Source organism: Phasianus colchicus, chromosome 15 (genome assembly GCF_987193195.1).
Source record: "Phasianus colchicus chromosome 15, bPhaCol1.hap1.1, whole genome shotgun sequence".
Lineage (NCBI taxonomy): Eukaryota > Metazoa > Chordata > Aves > Galliformes > Phasianidae > Phasianus > Phasianus colchicus.
Window position 1 is genome coordinate 2964431 of NC_143450.1, and position 11009 is coordinate 2975439.

The 11009-nt window shown below is 49.2% G+C and overlaps 1 protein-coding gene across 3 annotated transcripts; it reads right to left on the reverse strand.

Annotated features, from left to right (window-relative positions):
* Positions 1 to 540: 540 nt before the first annotated feature.
* Positions 541 to 8754, reverse strand: PAIP2 (poly(A) binding protein interacting protein 2). 3 transcript variants are annotated; one of them, XM_031597988.2, is made up of 4 exons: positions 8615 to 8754; positions 5338 to 5497; positions 2869 to 3048; positions 541 to 1640 (listed from the first exon to the last, which is right to left on the reverse strand). In XM_031597988.2, exons 2-4 carry the CDS (start codon positions 5473 to 5475, stop codon positions 1575 to 1577), a joined length of 384 nt encoding a protein of 127 aa, XP_031453848.1. In that variant the 5' UTR covers positions 5476 to 5497; positions 8615 to 8754; the 3' UTR covers positions 541 to 1574. The 3 variants fall into 3 exon arrangements, with proteins under 3 accessions (XP_031453848.1, XP_090007017.1, XP_031453849.1); XM_090150891.1 differs by lacking the exon at positions 8615 to 8754 and adding an exon at positions 8199 to 8291; XM_031597989.2 differs by lacking the exon at positions 8615 to 8754 and adding an exon at positions 7941 to 8184.
* Between the last annotated feature and the right edge of the window lie 2255 nt (positions 8755 to 11009).

The window sequence follows — 11009 nt, forward strand, 5'->3', positions numbered from 1 at the left end:
GGGCTGCTGGCACATCCACCCCACAGCCTGCCCACCCCTTCCTGCAGCTCTGGGGCTTTATGACAGAACAGCACTGACAGCACCCAGCTCCAGCTGCCCAGCCAGGGCCTCCCAAAGCCCACGTCAAGCAGTGGGTTTTATATAGCGCCGTCAGCTGCTAACTGGAACTTCCTGTGCTGCCAGAACAGTGGGGCTGAACGGGGATTAGCAGCGATGAGAACGCAGGAAAATATGCTCAGGCAAACACACAAAGCAGTCAGGCTTCATAGAAGGGGAGGAAAAAGCAGTCAGAGCCCCAGCTGAGATCGGTTCAGACTATCCTGTCACAAGCAGCCTTACAGACAGCATATCTGACATGAACACAGAACCACAGAGATTGGAAGGGACCTCTGGAGATGCCCCAGTCCAACCTCTGGCACTGCAGGCTGCATAAGGGAGGCATCCAGGCTCTGGGTATCTCCAGAGGAAACTCCACAACCCCTCTGGGCAGGAGGAGGAATGCATTTCCCTGAGATGCACATTCACGAGACAGTCACCAAATCATTTCTACTATTATTTATTTTTTTAAATATTTTTGAAAAAATATAATTTTTTTACAATATTTTCAACTTAAACACTATTCACACTGAACACGTATGGCAGCTTAACCTACCCAAGTATGAAGTTTAAGAAGCCAAAACTGTTCTAGCTTTATTAAAAGAAAAAAAAAAAAAAAGTCGTTGTGCTGTAGACTATCGTGTAGTGATGATTAAACAAAGCAAGGGAAAAGCACCACTCAAATCACTAATGCTAGGGTTTGCTTGGTTAAATCCAGCTATAATAAAGTTGTACGCTAAAAGTTCCACAGACATCGCTGTGTCCGTATGTGGGCTCTTGGAAGAAACTGTGATGAAACTCACATGTCCTGTAACATAATTAGGAAGTGAAACGTTGCTGACATGATAACATACTGCGAGTACAGGGAATCCCTTCCTTCCCACCGCTGGGATGTTAGTTCAGTAGCTGAGATCTATGACTCTGTGCAGGTCTGTACGATTTCTGTTACAGCTCAGGCTGCTCAAAAGAAGCATGAATATATATATATTTTTAAGGGGAAAATGTAACATTAGTAACAATACTGATAATTCAAAGGAAAGTTAGCTAATCTGCATAACAATCAGATAACCTTGCTTTCATTTTAAAGTTAAGGCATTATCAGGTGCAAACTAGCACCAGTTAACACATCTTTAGTTAAAAACAGACCATCCAAAGCAAATTCCAAGTCCTACTTAAAAAGACAGAGTCTGCAGAAGGTTTATAAATGTGGTACTTTGTCTCAACTTGACTGGTGCTTCCTACCTCACTGTCTCCTTTGCAGAGAGCCAGGGCCCAATTATGTTTCCATTAAACTTTTGACAGATTTACTTAGTAACAGTCTCAGCACTTTTTATTGAGCATGCAAGACTAACAAAACTTTGGCAATGCATAAGTGTAACACAGTGACAAGAAGAGAGAGCTTTTACAATTAAATCTTCTAATACTGGCTTCACAGTGTGGAAATTGTGCTACATCCACCAAAAGAGGGCCCAGTCTACTCAAATATTTAAGTACTTCACCCCAGGAACAAACTCCTTTGCGTTTGGATTCAGATTACTCTTGACCTGAGGAAGGAAAAAACAGAACTCCAGTTGAATCGTTGTTGTCATCCTCTACTTCCAAACTGAAACACAATTCCAGGAGGACAGCATTAAGAACATACAGAGCACCAGGCACACTGCATGGCTTCTGCACACACAGAAAGCCTCTGCACTCACCACAGAAGCACACTCTGCTCGCACCTATCCATCCTTCATTGCCCCACCTGCACGTTTCAGTCAGATGAGGGCTCAGTGAGTAACAAAACAAACAAGGCATACACCAGGACCAGCAACTTCCATTAATGCTGAAACAGCTTCTTCTGAAGTTATGTTAAATGCACCACAAGGCTTTTTGTTCTTAAGCAAGAAGAGACTTGCTGCAGGAACTTAAGCCACCCCTGGGAATTCAATGGATCCGAGCACCGGATTGTTCAGTGCCTGTGTCCACCCCCCAGCAGGGCAGCAGCTACTCTACAGTCAGTGTTCTGTACTTACAGGTGGGCAGCCAGCACCTCCAAAATAAGCTACTCATTATTAAAAAAAAGAAATAAATAAACAGAGGAGCAGGCTTTTTTATGTTCTTGAGTCCCAAGCTATCACCTGCAGCTGCTTAACCTTGGAAAAGTTTATAGGCTTGTATCTGAGTTTCACAGCAGTTGTGTGATATGACTGCATGCTTCCTGTGCCACACACAAGTAACTCCCCATTTCGTTAAGGACAACTTGTACACACTGCCCTTTCAGTTAAGCTCTATACTAAGAAGCTGTAGAGCAAAAAAGAGGGAAATAATCAGTTTATTTAGTTGCTTCCTCTTTATAGAAATTCTAAGGCAGAAGACCTGCTATGGTACCAGTGATCCAAATCAGACCCCGGAGTGATTTGTACCTACCTAATATATAAAAGCTGACAAATGCAGAATTAAACTTGATGCAGTCCTGCCATGGCAGCTCAGTCAGAGCACTCCACTCGCTGCCTCTCTCTCATAATGAAATATGCATGCCCAAACTCACTTGAATTTATGCCATGGCCTAAAAAAGGCACCGCATGCTTATGAAGAAAATCACTGAACAGGTTTTATCACCTGGGGGAGCATACCTTACTCAGCTGCTGCACATTTCCCCTTCCATTACACATGGTTTAAGAGTCCTTGGCCTACACATAAAGGATTTTCTATTGCCATTATCAGCAACAAAAATCAGCCATGGATAAAGAGACGCCAAGTTTTAGAAATATGACAAGAAAGTGAGTTTACCACCAGATCCTCCAGTGATGAGCTGTCACTGATAACAAGGTCATTGAACTGGTCCTGGATTTGATCCATTGTTTGTGGGAGATCACGGGCTGGAATAAACCATTCGTGCTCCTCCTCCTCTTCCAGCATCTCTTGGAAACAGCGCTCAATAAATTCTTCTTCCCACAACTCCTCTTCAATCTATTCAATGGGAAGACAATGCCTTATCAGTAAAGCTACTGAAAGCTTACATCTTCCCTTCAGTGTCTGTGCACCTAGCTGACCTCCTTTCCAGCCAAGCAACAGGACTTCTGGCAGAACACCTCTGGTGCTGCACAAAGGCAAGCAGCTTTGTTTTTTAGTGTCAAGAAGTGCTTTATCCCAGGAGCTTATGGCTGGAAAAGAACAGCAGCCCTAGCTGCTTAGGTAGCACTTCTGCGGGGAACGGGAACTTGCTATGAGCTCAAGGAAAGGCAGAATGTTGGTTCCAAGTGACAGAACCCACTGGAAGGGAACCAGGGATGACAGACACAGCTCTGCACACTCTGTAAGGCTCCTAGGGGAAAAATCGACTGTCTGTCATCTGGAGCAGGGAGCAAGCAGCATCTCTCCCAACCTGTATTTGCAGGGTGCAGTTCTTGTGAGTTCTTTATATGATGTTAGCAGTTGTTGGGATTGCTGCCCTGCTGTACTGAAAGCAGGGCGGATCAACTGATGCAGAACTGATACGCACAGCAAAGATTAAAGGCAAGTTTTGCTTGGCTGTTCAGTAAACAAGCTTTGGAGGGTGTTGATCCTGACAAACTTTCCATGTCCTGCATCAGAGCTCAAGAGAGGAAAGCTGGGAAATAGAAGCTGACTTGCCAGAAGGGAGTAAAAAAAAATATGATTCAGAACACATTCATTCAGTGGAAACTTAAGTAAGTTCTCTTATTTATCCTTCACTCTGAAATCACACATGCACTCAATCCTCAAGTGGAAATTCAGTTACATTCCTGAAGTCAGTGTCAGAGCTCAGAATTCCCACAAATTGAGGCTCCCAGTGACTGGGAACACACACACCAGCTCACTTAGTGCTCAAGATGCACAACTTCTGGAGAACAGGGACTCACACCGCATGCCCGAGGTAACTGTGCAGAGAATTCAAACCCCACAAGACACTGACTTATCAGTTTCCCTGCTGGTAAAGCAGCCCAGCAGCAAGGGGTAGCAACCTCCAGGCAATCCTTTCTGTGAAGGTTCTCCATCCTGTGTGCGTGGGCAAAAGGAAGCTGTGGGCACACAGCCACAAGCTAGTGTTACAGCAGGGTTTGTCCAGCTCCAGGTTTTTGTTACACAGATGCATACCTACACGTGCTTCCAATCTGGAAGTCATAAATGCTTAATCCCCAAATGTCTCTCAGTTAATGTTGCTCATTTGTATCCTCCAGCCCCTGATTAACTCGTTCAACTTCTCACAGTGGAATGTGCCTCCAAAGAGGAGCACATCACACAGCACCTGCCTTCTGTGTCCTCGCCTCCTCCCCACCTGCCCTGCTCTGAAAACAGTGCAGCTGAAAAGCAGTTGATTTGCCACCCACCTCCCAGCTCATTCCCCAGGTGCTATGCTAGTTACAGCACAGTCCCTGAGGAAGAAAAACCCACCCAACAGGAAGCAGCACTGAGACCATCCTGACACTTGCAAAAGAGAAGTTTTTTTGTGAGCAGCCTGAATTTCAGATTAGCTGGGTGCCCTAAGGAGAGGGCTGCACACATATTGTTTCCTAAGCTCCACTTCTGAGCCTGCAGCACATTCAGACTGTATAGGAATACAGAGAAAGCAACAACCTGAATACAAAGACCAAGTAATCATTAAGAGAAGGGCAGCAGAAAGAGATGGGCTCCTCCCTGCCTCTAACAGAGAGAAAATTGTGCCCAGGTAGAAGCAGAAGTCAAGGCTTCCTTCCAACCAGGTTGTGAAGACCAGCTTTAAGTTACTTACACATTAATTAAGTGTTAAGCAACCCTACCAGGACTTAAGCGTTAAGTCACCTAACAACTATGTCCATCAAGTCCTGTGTGAATAACAGCCCTGCTGGCGAGGCAGGTATGCACCTGAGTGCATCCAGCTCCAAACTGCAGCTGGCATGTTTGTACTTGTGAAACCAGAGCAGCTCGGCAGCCCAGTGAGACCAGTCCCTGCTGAAGTGCCATGTAAAGACTGTCAGCTACACTTCTTCCTCCCACCTGCAGAAGTGGGGAAGTAATGGATGCTTCAGAACAGTCTGCACCTCCCCCACTTTCAGCAAGATTACAGACAGTAAGTATAAGAAAAAAAAAAAGTGAATGAAGCATTAGTTTGTTGCGTAGGACCATTCTAGCAAACCCATCTGAAATCCAGAAACAAAAGGATTCCCAGCCCTGCACCCCGATCACTAGGCACAGCACCACTCCCTACAGTACAACACAGCAAGGCAAAGCATGGGGCATTGAGAGAGGGAAAGGACTTGCCTGCCTGTTAAACTCCTCTTCGTTTTCCATCCACATGTACTCCGCAAAGGGATTGTCATCTTCGTGAGAATGACCATTTATGATCACATCTTCACTGATGATGCTCGGGCTAGTACTGCTGCGACTGGGATCTTTCATGGCTGTCTCTTTGATTTGAAGTCTGCAATTAAGAAATGCAGTAATTAAAGACGTGCACATTCACCTGTCGCCCCGCCCGTGGAGGGCTGCACCTCCACATGAAGGTGCAGGTGGCTGCACTGTGTGATGGGACTGAGATAACACACAGAACAAGGTGCTCTGCTAAGTGCCAGGGCTCAGCACACCGCATCCACTGCTGGCCATTCCGAGACTTCCCCAGCTTAAACCTCAGGATCAGCAACTGCTGAGCACCAAGGCTGAGGCAAAGTGATAAAATTGAGGCAGCACGCTGGTGTGCCTGCCCACAGGCACTGCAGGACAAAACCCAACCTGATTTTGTCTTTTTCACAACAACAATACTGCAGCTTTACCATCAGGCTCACAAAGCATTCAAGTTCAGAGACCCGTCTGCTGACATCCTGTGCTCTGCACCAAAAACATTTGTGCTGTAATGAGGCAATCCTATTGTTCTTCCTACACCGTGCTTAAGCAGAGATACGAACGCTGGAAGAGCTGAGCACTGCTTGGAACTCAGACTGGCAGCACCGAGTACTTTGACAGCAGCCTACAGCAGTGACGTTTAACAGTCAGACTTGAATGTTCGTGTTTTGGTGTATTTTCAGGAGCTGTGCTAACCAGCAGCCCTGACTCACGTGGTCACAGCCAAGCCTTAACACCAGCCACAGTGTCTGGTACCCATTTCCAGTTTGGGACCAAACAGTACTACCAATCTGCAATCAGTGCAGCACTGAGAAAAATTCATTTCTATCTTATTCTCAAATCAACATTTTAGCTGTCTACACATCAGAAATGACTTAGTTACAATAGATAGTTGCTTCTCCCACTATCTACCATACACACAACAGAGAAGCCTCTAATGCTGTTACAGTAGTGGGGCTTCTCTTGCTGAAACACAAAGTGAAAACACGAGCTGCTGCTATCCCTCATATCTACAGACCTGCCACATCCCAGTGCCCAGCTGAGGAGAGCACCAAGAAAAGGACCTTGCTGACTTTGCTCCACTCGTGGGTCCTAATTCGAAGGCAAACCTTTGCGCAGAAGTCAGTTCAGCTCCCTGGCAGGGCAACAAATGAGACACAAATGGGTATTTCAGCAACAGAACACAGGTTTCTCTTGATGTCCGGACCTGCAAGGGATTACAGGCAGTGCTCAACACAAACCTGGGAAAGGCACCACATGTAACACCCCAACTGAAGCCTGAAATGGCTTTAAGCAGCTTCAGCTGTTCACCAGCTCACACACCATATGGACTGGAAGAAATAAAAGACTGCAGAGTCTAAAAAGCCTACTTTAAATATATATATATATATATAAAATCAGCATGTATTTTCTCATGCTTTTTACGAAGCACACACCGGGCTTCCTGCACAACACCACTGCGTGCTGCAGGTGAAATAAAGCCTCAGCAATGTATGGCACTCAGGCCAAACTCCAGGGAGCTTCTGTGCAGAAAACACTGCACCCGGAAAAGTTCATAAAGGCTGAAACAAACAGCAAAACAACAACGGTAAAAGCCTGAAAGGTTAATGTGTTGAAGCACAAGGAGCTTTCCTAGTTCCTAAACACTGGAGCAGAATGAACTCTTTGGTTTTGGAGAGGGAAGAAGAGCAGTGCTTCACGTTTGGACTGAACGCCTTCCATTACTGCTCAAAGACGACGTGGTTGATCCTCAAGAAAGATCCAGAACTCCAAATGAATGTTTAAAGTTTCTGACGATGCCCTAAGTCTGCTAATTAACATATATATACGTACATTTTTTTCAACAGGCACACATGTAAGCACTTATCCTGCACTAACAGCCACTAAGCCCCAGGCCAGGGCCTTAGTCACAGCACTGCTGGTCCTTTGATTTTCTGCAGCTCACAAGACATTGCTGTTTCCCTGCTCATCAGCAACCAGCCCGTGCTCGGCTGTGAGGATGAGATCAGCCTCAGTTGTTTCAGGGCCATCAGGTGCAGGCAGCCCGGAGCAGAGCAGCATGCAGCCCTGAGAAAAGGCAGCACCTGAAGTGGCTGCTGGAGGAAACAGTACAAGAACTGCTGCAGTCTGAATAGGAACGGATACACCTTTCATCTGGGTATGGGTGGAGAGCAAAGGATCTCCAAGCTCTGTGCACTACAGCGGGACAAACAGCATCAGTAGTGCTATGAAATAGAAAAGTGGAGCATTCCACTAAGTGGTGTGAGATTTGGCCCCAGACTGTCCTGGGATGGGGCTGGGAAAAGTGCAAATGTTTAAGGAAAGACTCGGGGAAAAAAACAAAAACAAAAAAAAAACCGAAGAGAACTGAGAAATTGCCTCCAAAGAATGGAACCCCAGCAGAGCACACGGCTCTGTGCAGGAGGGGCAGCGCAGTGGCTGCCAATGGAGCTGTGCCACAGCCCCGGCCGAGCCGCACCGAGCGCTTAAAGGCCAACAACAAAGGAACGCGATTTGACACCTACTGCCGATAGGAAGGCGTGAGTCCGCACGGCAGGGCCCCGAGCCTCGGTAACACAAAGGGAAAAAGAAAAACAGGAGGGGAAACCAAACACGAAAAGAGAAGGGAAAAGAAAAAACAAAAAAAGCGAAGAAATAAAAAGGAGAAATAAAGGGATAAAACAAAAGACAGAGGGAAATCAAAGAGCAGAAAGACGGAAAGCAAGAAGGGAAACATAAAGACGCGAAGGAGAACAACAACAGAACCCGGGCGCCTCCCGCACCGCGGCGCTCGGCTGCCGCCCCGACAGCGCCGCCGCCTCACGCGGGCACGGATACGGGCACAGATACAGATACGGATACGGGCACGGCCAACGCGGCCCCCGGCCCCGGGCAGCGCCGCGCTCGCCGCAGGGGCGGGGCCGGGGCTTTGTTCGCCCACAGGGCCGCCCCCGCGCGGCGGGAGGGGCCGGGTCCCGTCAGGCCGCGCGCCGCGGACCCCCCCCCGCGCGGCGGAGCCCCGGATGAGCGCCGCAGAACAATGGAGGCGGCGCCGCGGGAGCCGCCGCCAGCGGGGGGCGCCCGGCCCGGCGCCGCCTCGCGGGGACGCGGGCGGCGGAGCGGCGGGACGGAAGGAGGCGGGGCGGCCTTCGCGCTCGCGCCCCGCGGCGAGCCCGAGCCGCGGCCCCGCGCCGCTCACCTGCGCGCCGAGGGAAGGCCGCGCCGCGCCGCCGGCTCCGAGCTGCTCCGCGCCGCCGCGCTCCGCTCCGCTCCGTGCCCGCCGCCCCGCTCCCCTCCCAGCGCCGCAGCCCCGCCGGACGTGAAATCACTTCCGCTACCTGCGTGACCTCACGGGCCCCGCCCCCCCTCTCCCCCGGAAGCGGCGGAGGGCGCGGAGCTGCCGCGGCCGGGGGGCGGCGCGCCGCACGCTGGGAGCTGCTGTCCTCGCGCCGCGCGGCATGCCGGGAGCCCTCGCCGGGCGGCCATTTCGCGGGACGCGCCGCGAGGCACGCCGGGAAATGTAGTGCCGGCAGCAGGGCGAGCCGCCATCTTGCGGCGTCGGCAGGGAGCTTTCACGTCTGTGGCACGGGCCGCTCCTTCCCTGTATTTCTGCGGTCAGCAAGCCGAGGGTCTCCGGGGCGCCTCTGCAGAACTACACGCGTGGCAGAGAACGGACAGCCTCGGGAACTGCGTTTCCCAGTAAACTCATACCGAAAGGTCACACGCAGCTCGCTAAGCCCGCACCCGGCGGCCCACGCTCTGGGTCGGCTTCCCCTCCGCCCGCCGGCGCTGCACAGGCAGAGCGCGCCGCCACCCGACTCCTGCGGCCCTTCAAGCGCTTGTGCAGCCTTGCTTCCATCAGGCATCAGCGCAGCGCGTGCACGCAAAGGCCAGGGAGAGAGCGCAAGAGGGGAAACAGCGGAACATACAAGGACAACTCCAACAGCAACCCCTCTCGTTTCGTTCTGCCGCCCACAGCTGATGGATGTCCGTGTGCGACAGCACGGCCTGCGCCACCCGCTCACAGCGCGAGGTGCTGCGGCCGTGCGACAGATGGCAGCAGAGGGGCACTGAGCGAACGGTGTCTGACATGGGAGCGCACGCGAAGCAAAGGCGTGGGGCTGAATTCCTGCACGTGGAAATAATTGCACTCGGTAACAACAGTCACTGCTTGGTGAACGTCTGTGCAGACCGAGCAGTGGAAATGAGCACAAAGCTGGACTTCACAAAACAGTGGGTTGCCTTTGCATATGTGGACTTTTATGAGTGTGGCCTACAAGATTTCTTTCATTGCTGATAAAAACACATAGCTGATGGTGGCAACTACGTCATTAAAAAGTGTTTTGTAGCTGAGAATTTGCTCCAACAAACAGCGTTATTTTGCTCTTTGTATCTGCTGTGGTTTTGATGGAAAGAAATAGGAGGTATTACTTTCAGAGCAACCCAAGTGCATCAAGAAGTAAGTCAGACCTGACCAGTATTTTGTGTCCAGGCATGAAGACCTGCACATAGCCTAGCAAAGTTCTGGCAGTACTTCCACTGACTTCAGACACAGGATTAGAGATGACTAGAGCAGGAGATTTCTGATCTGTGATTTGGATTATGTCACAATTTAGTCACTAAATGTGACCTCACTTCTTACTACAGTTCAATCCTCATCAGTTACCCAGGTTAGAGTTTATCACAGGCTGGGGACACTAGATATAAGACCACTGAGTGGCACAGCTATCGATGATCACAACTGCCAAGAGGAAAGGCTACTTAACAAATACAGCACAGGAGCTGCACGATTTCACTGCGTGAATCTTAGCAGTGTATGTTGTATGGAAGTAGTGTTAAAATGCTTGGGGGGACCTTGCACTTCTGTCCTCTTGTTTAAAATTCTCACCTACCAGTTTTAGGGAAGTGGGATGACTGCCAACGATTAAATCGTTTTGCAGTAAAAGACCTCTGCTTGAATGATGAATTAGGCAGCCTCCTGGAGATGGATGAATGACAAGCGTCATTATAAACAGGTACAGGTCCAAGTACATCCCTGTGACTCAAAAACAGAACTGATGGCACAGCTTCTGTTGTGTGCAGTTTCTTCTGCGATTTGGGTAAGCAGTGGGGCAGCTTTAAGACTGAATACTTTCACTGCATTACACTGATGAGTGCCATGTGACTTACTCTCAAGAAAGTGCAAGAAGTCATCACGGCATGTTAAGATCTCATTATTTGGATATGCTATTTAAATACAATCTGTGCATTAGCAGTTTACTGACATTTCACCACTGTCTCCCTGCAGTCTCCAGCCAAGCTGCTATCACCACTGTATGAGATACTTCAACTTTTACTCTGTTCTCACACAGAAGGCATGTGGCATATCCTCCTCTTTCGTGGAGGATCCAACAGCAAGAGGTGACATACTGAGGAGACAAGTTATCGAGATTTTCATTTCACAAAGCATACCATCGTATCTGCTAGATGCATTTACTTAACTAAAGTAACTTCATCAGGGTTCAACCTCCTACATTTGAAAAAAATTATTCTTAGCACTTAATCCCCACAGGCCAGGAGTTTTGGGTTGAAATAACCACCCCGAGTCATTTTTA

Coding starts and splice junctions, on each gene's coding strand:
- PAIP2 (XM_031597989.2), bottom strand. CDS start 8,152: ATGTTTCCCTTCTTGCTTTCCGTCTTTCTGCTCTTTGATTTCCCTCTG. Junction 5,498..7,940: donor CTCACGCCTTCCTATCGGCA/GTAGGTGTCAAA, acceptor TCTTAATTGCAG/ACTTCAAATCAAAGAGACAG. Junction 1,641..2,868: donor CATCACTGGAGGATCTGGTG/GTAAACTCACTT, acceptor TTCCTTCCTCAG/GTCAAGAGTAATCTGAATCC.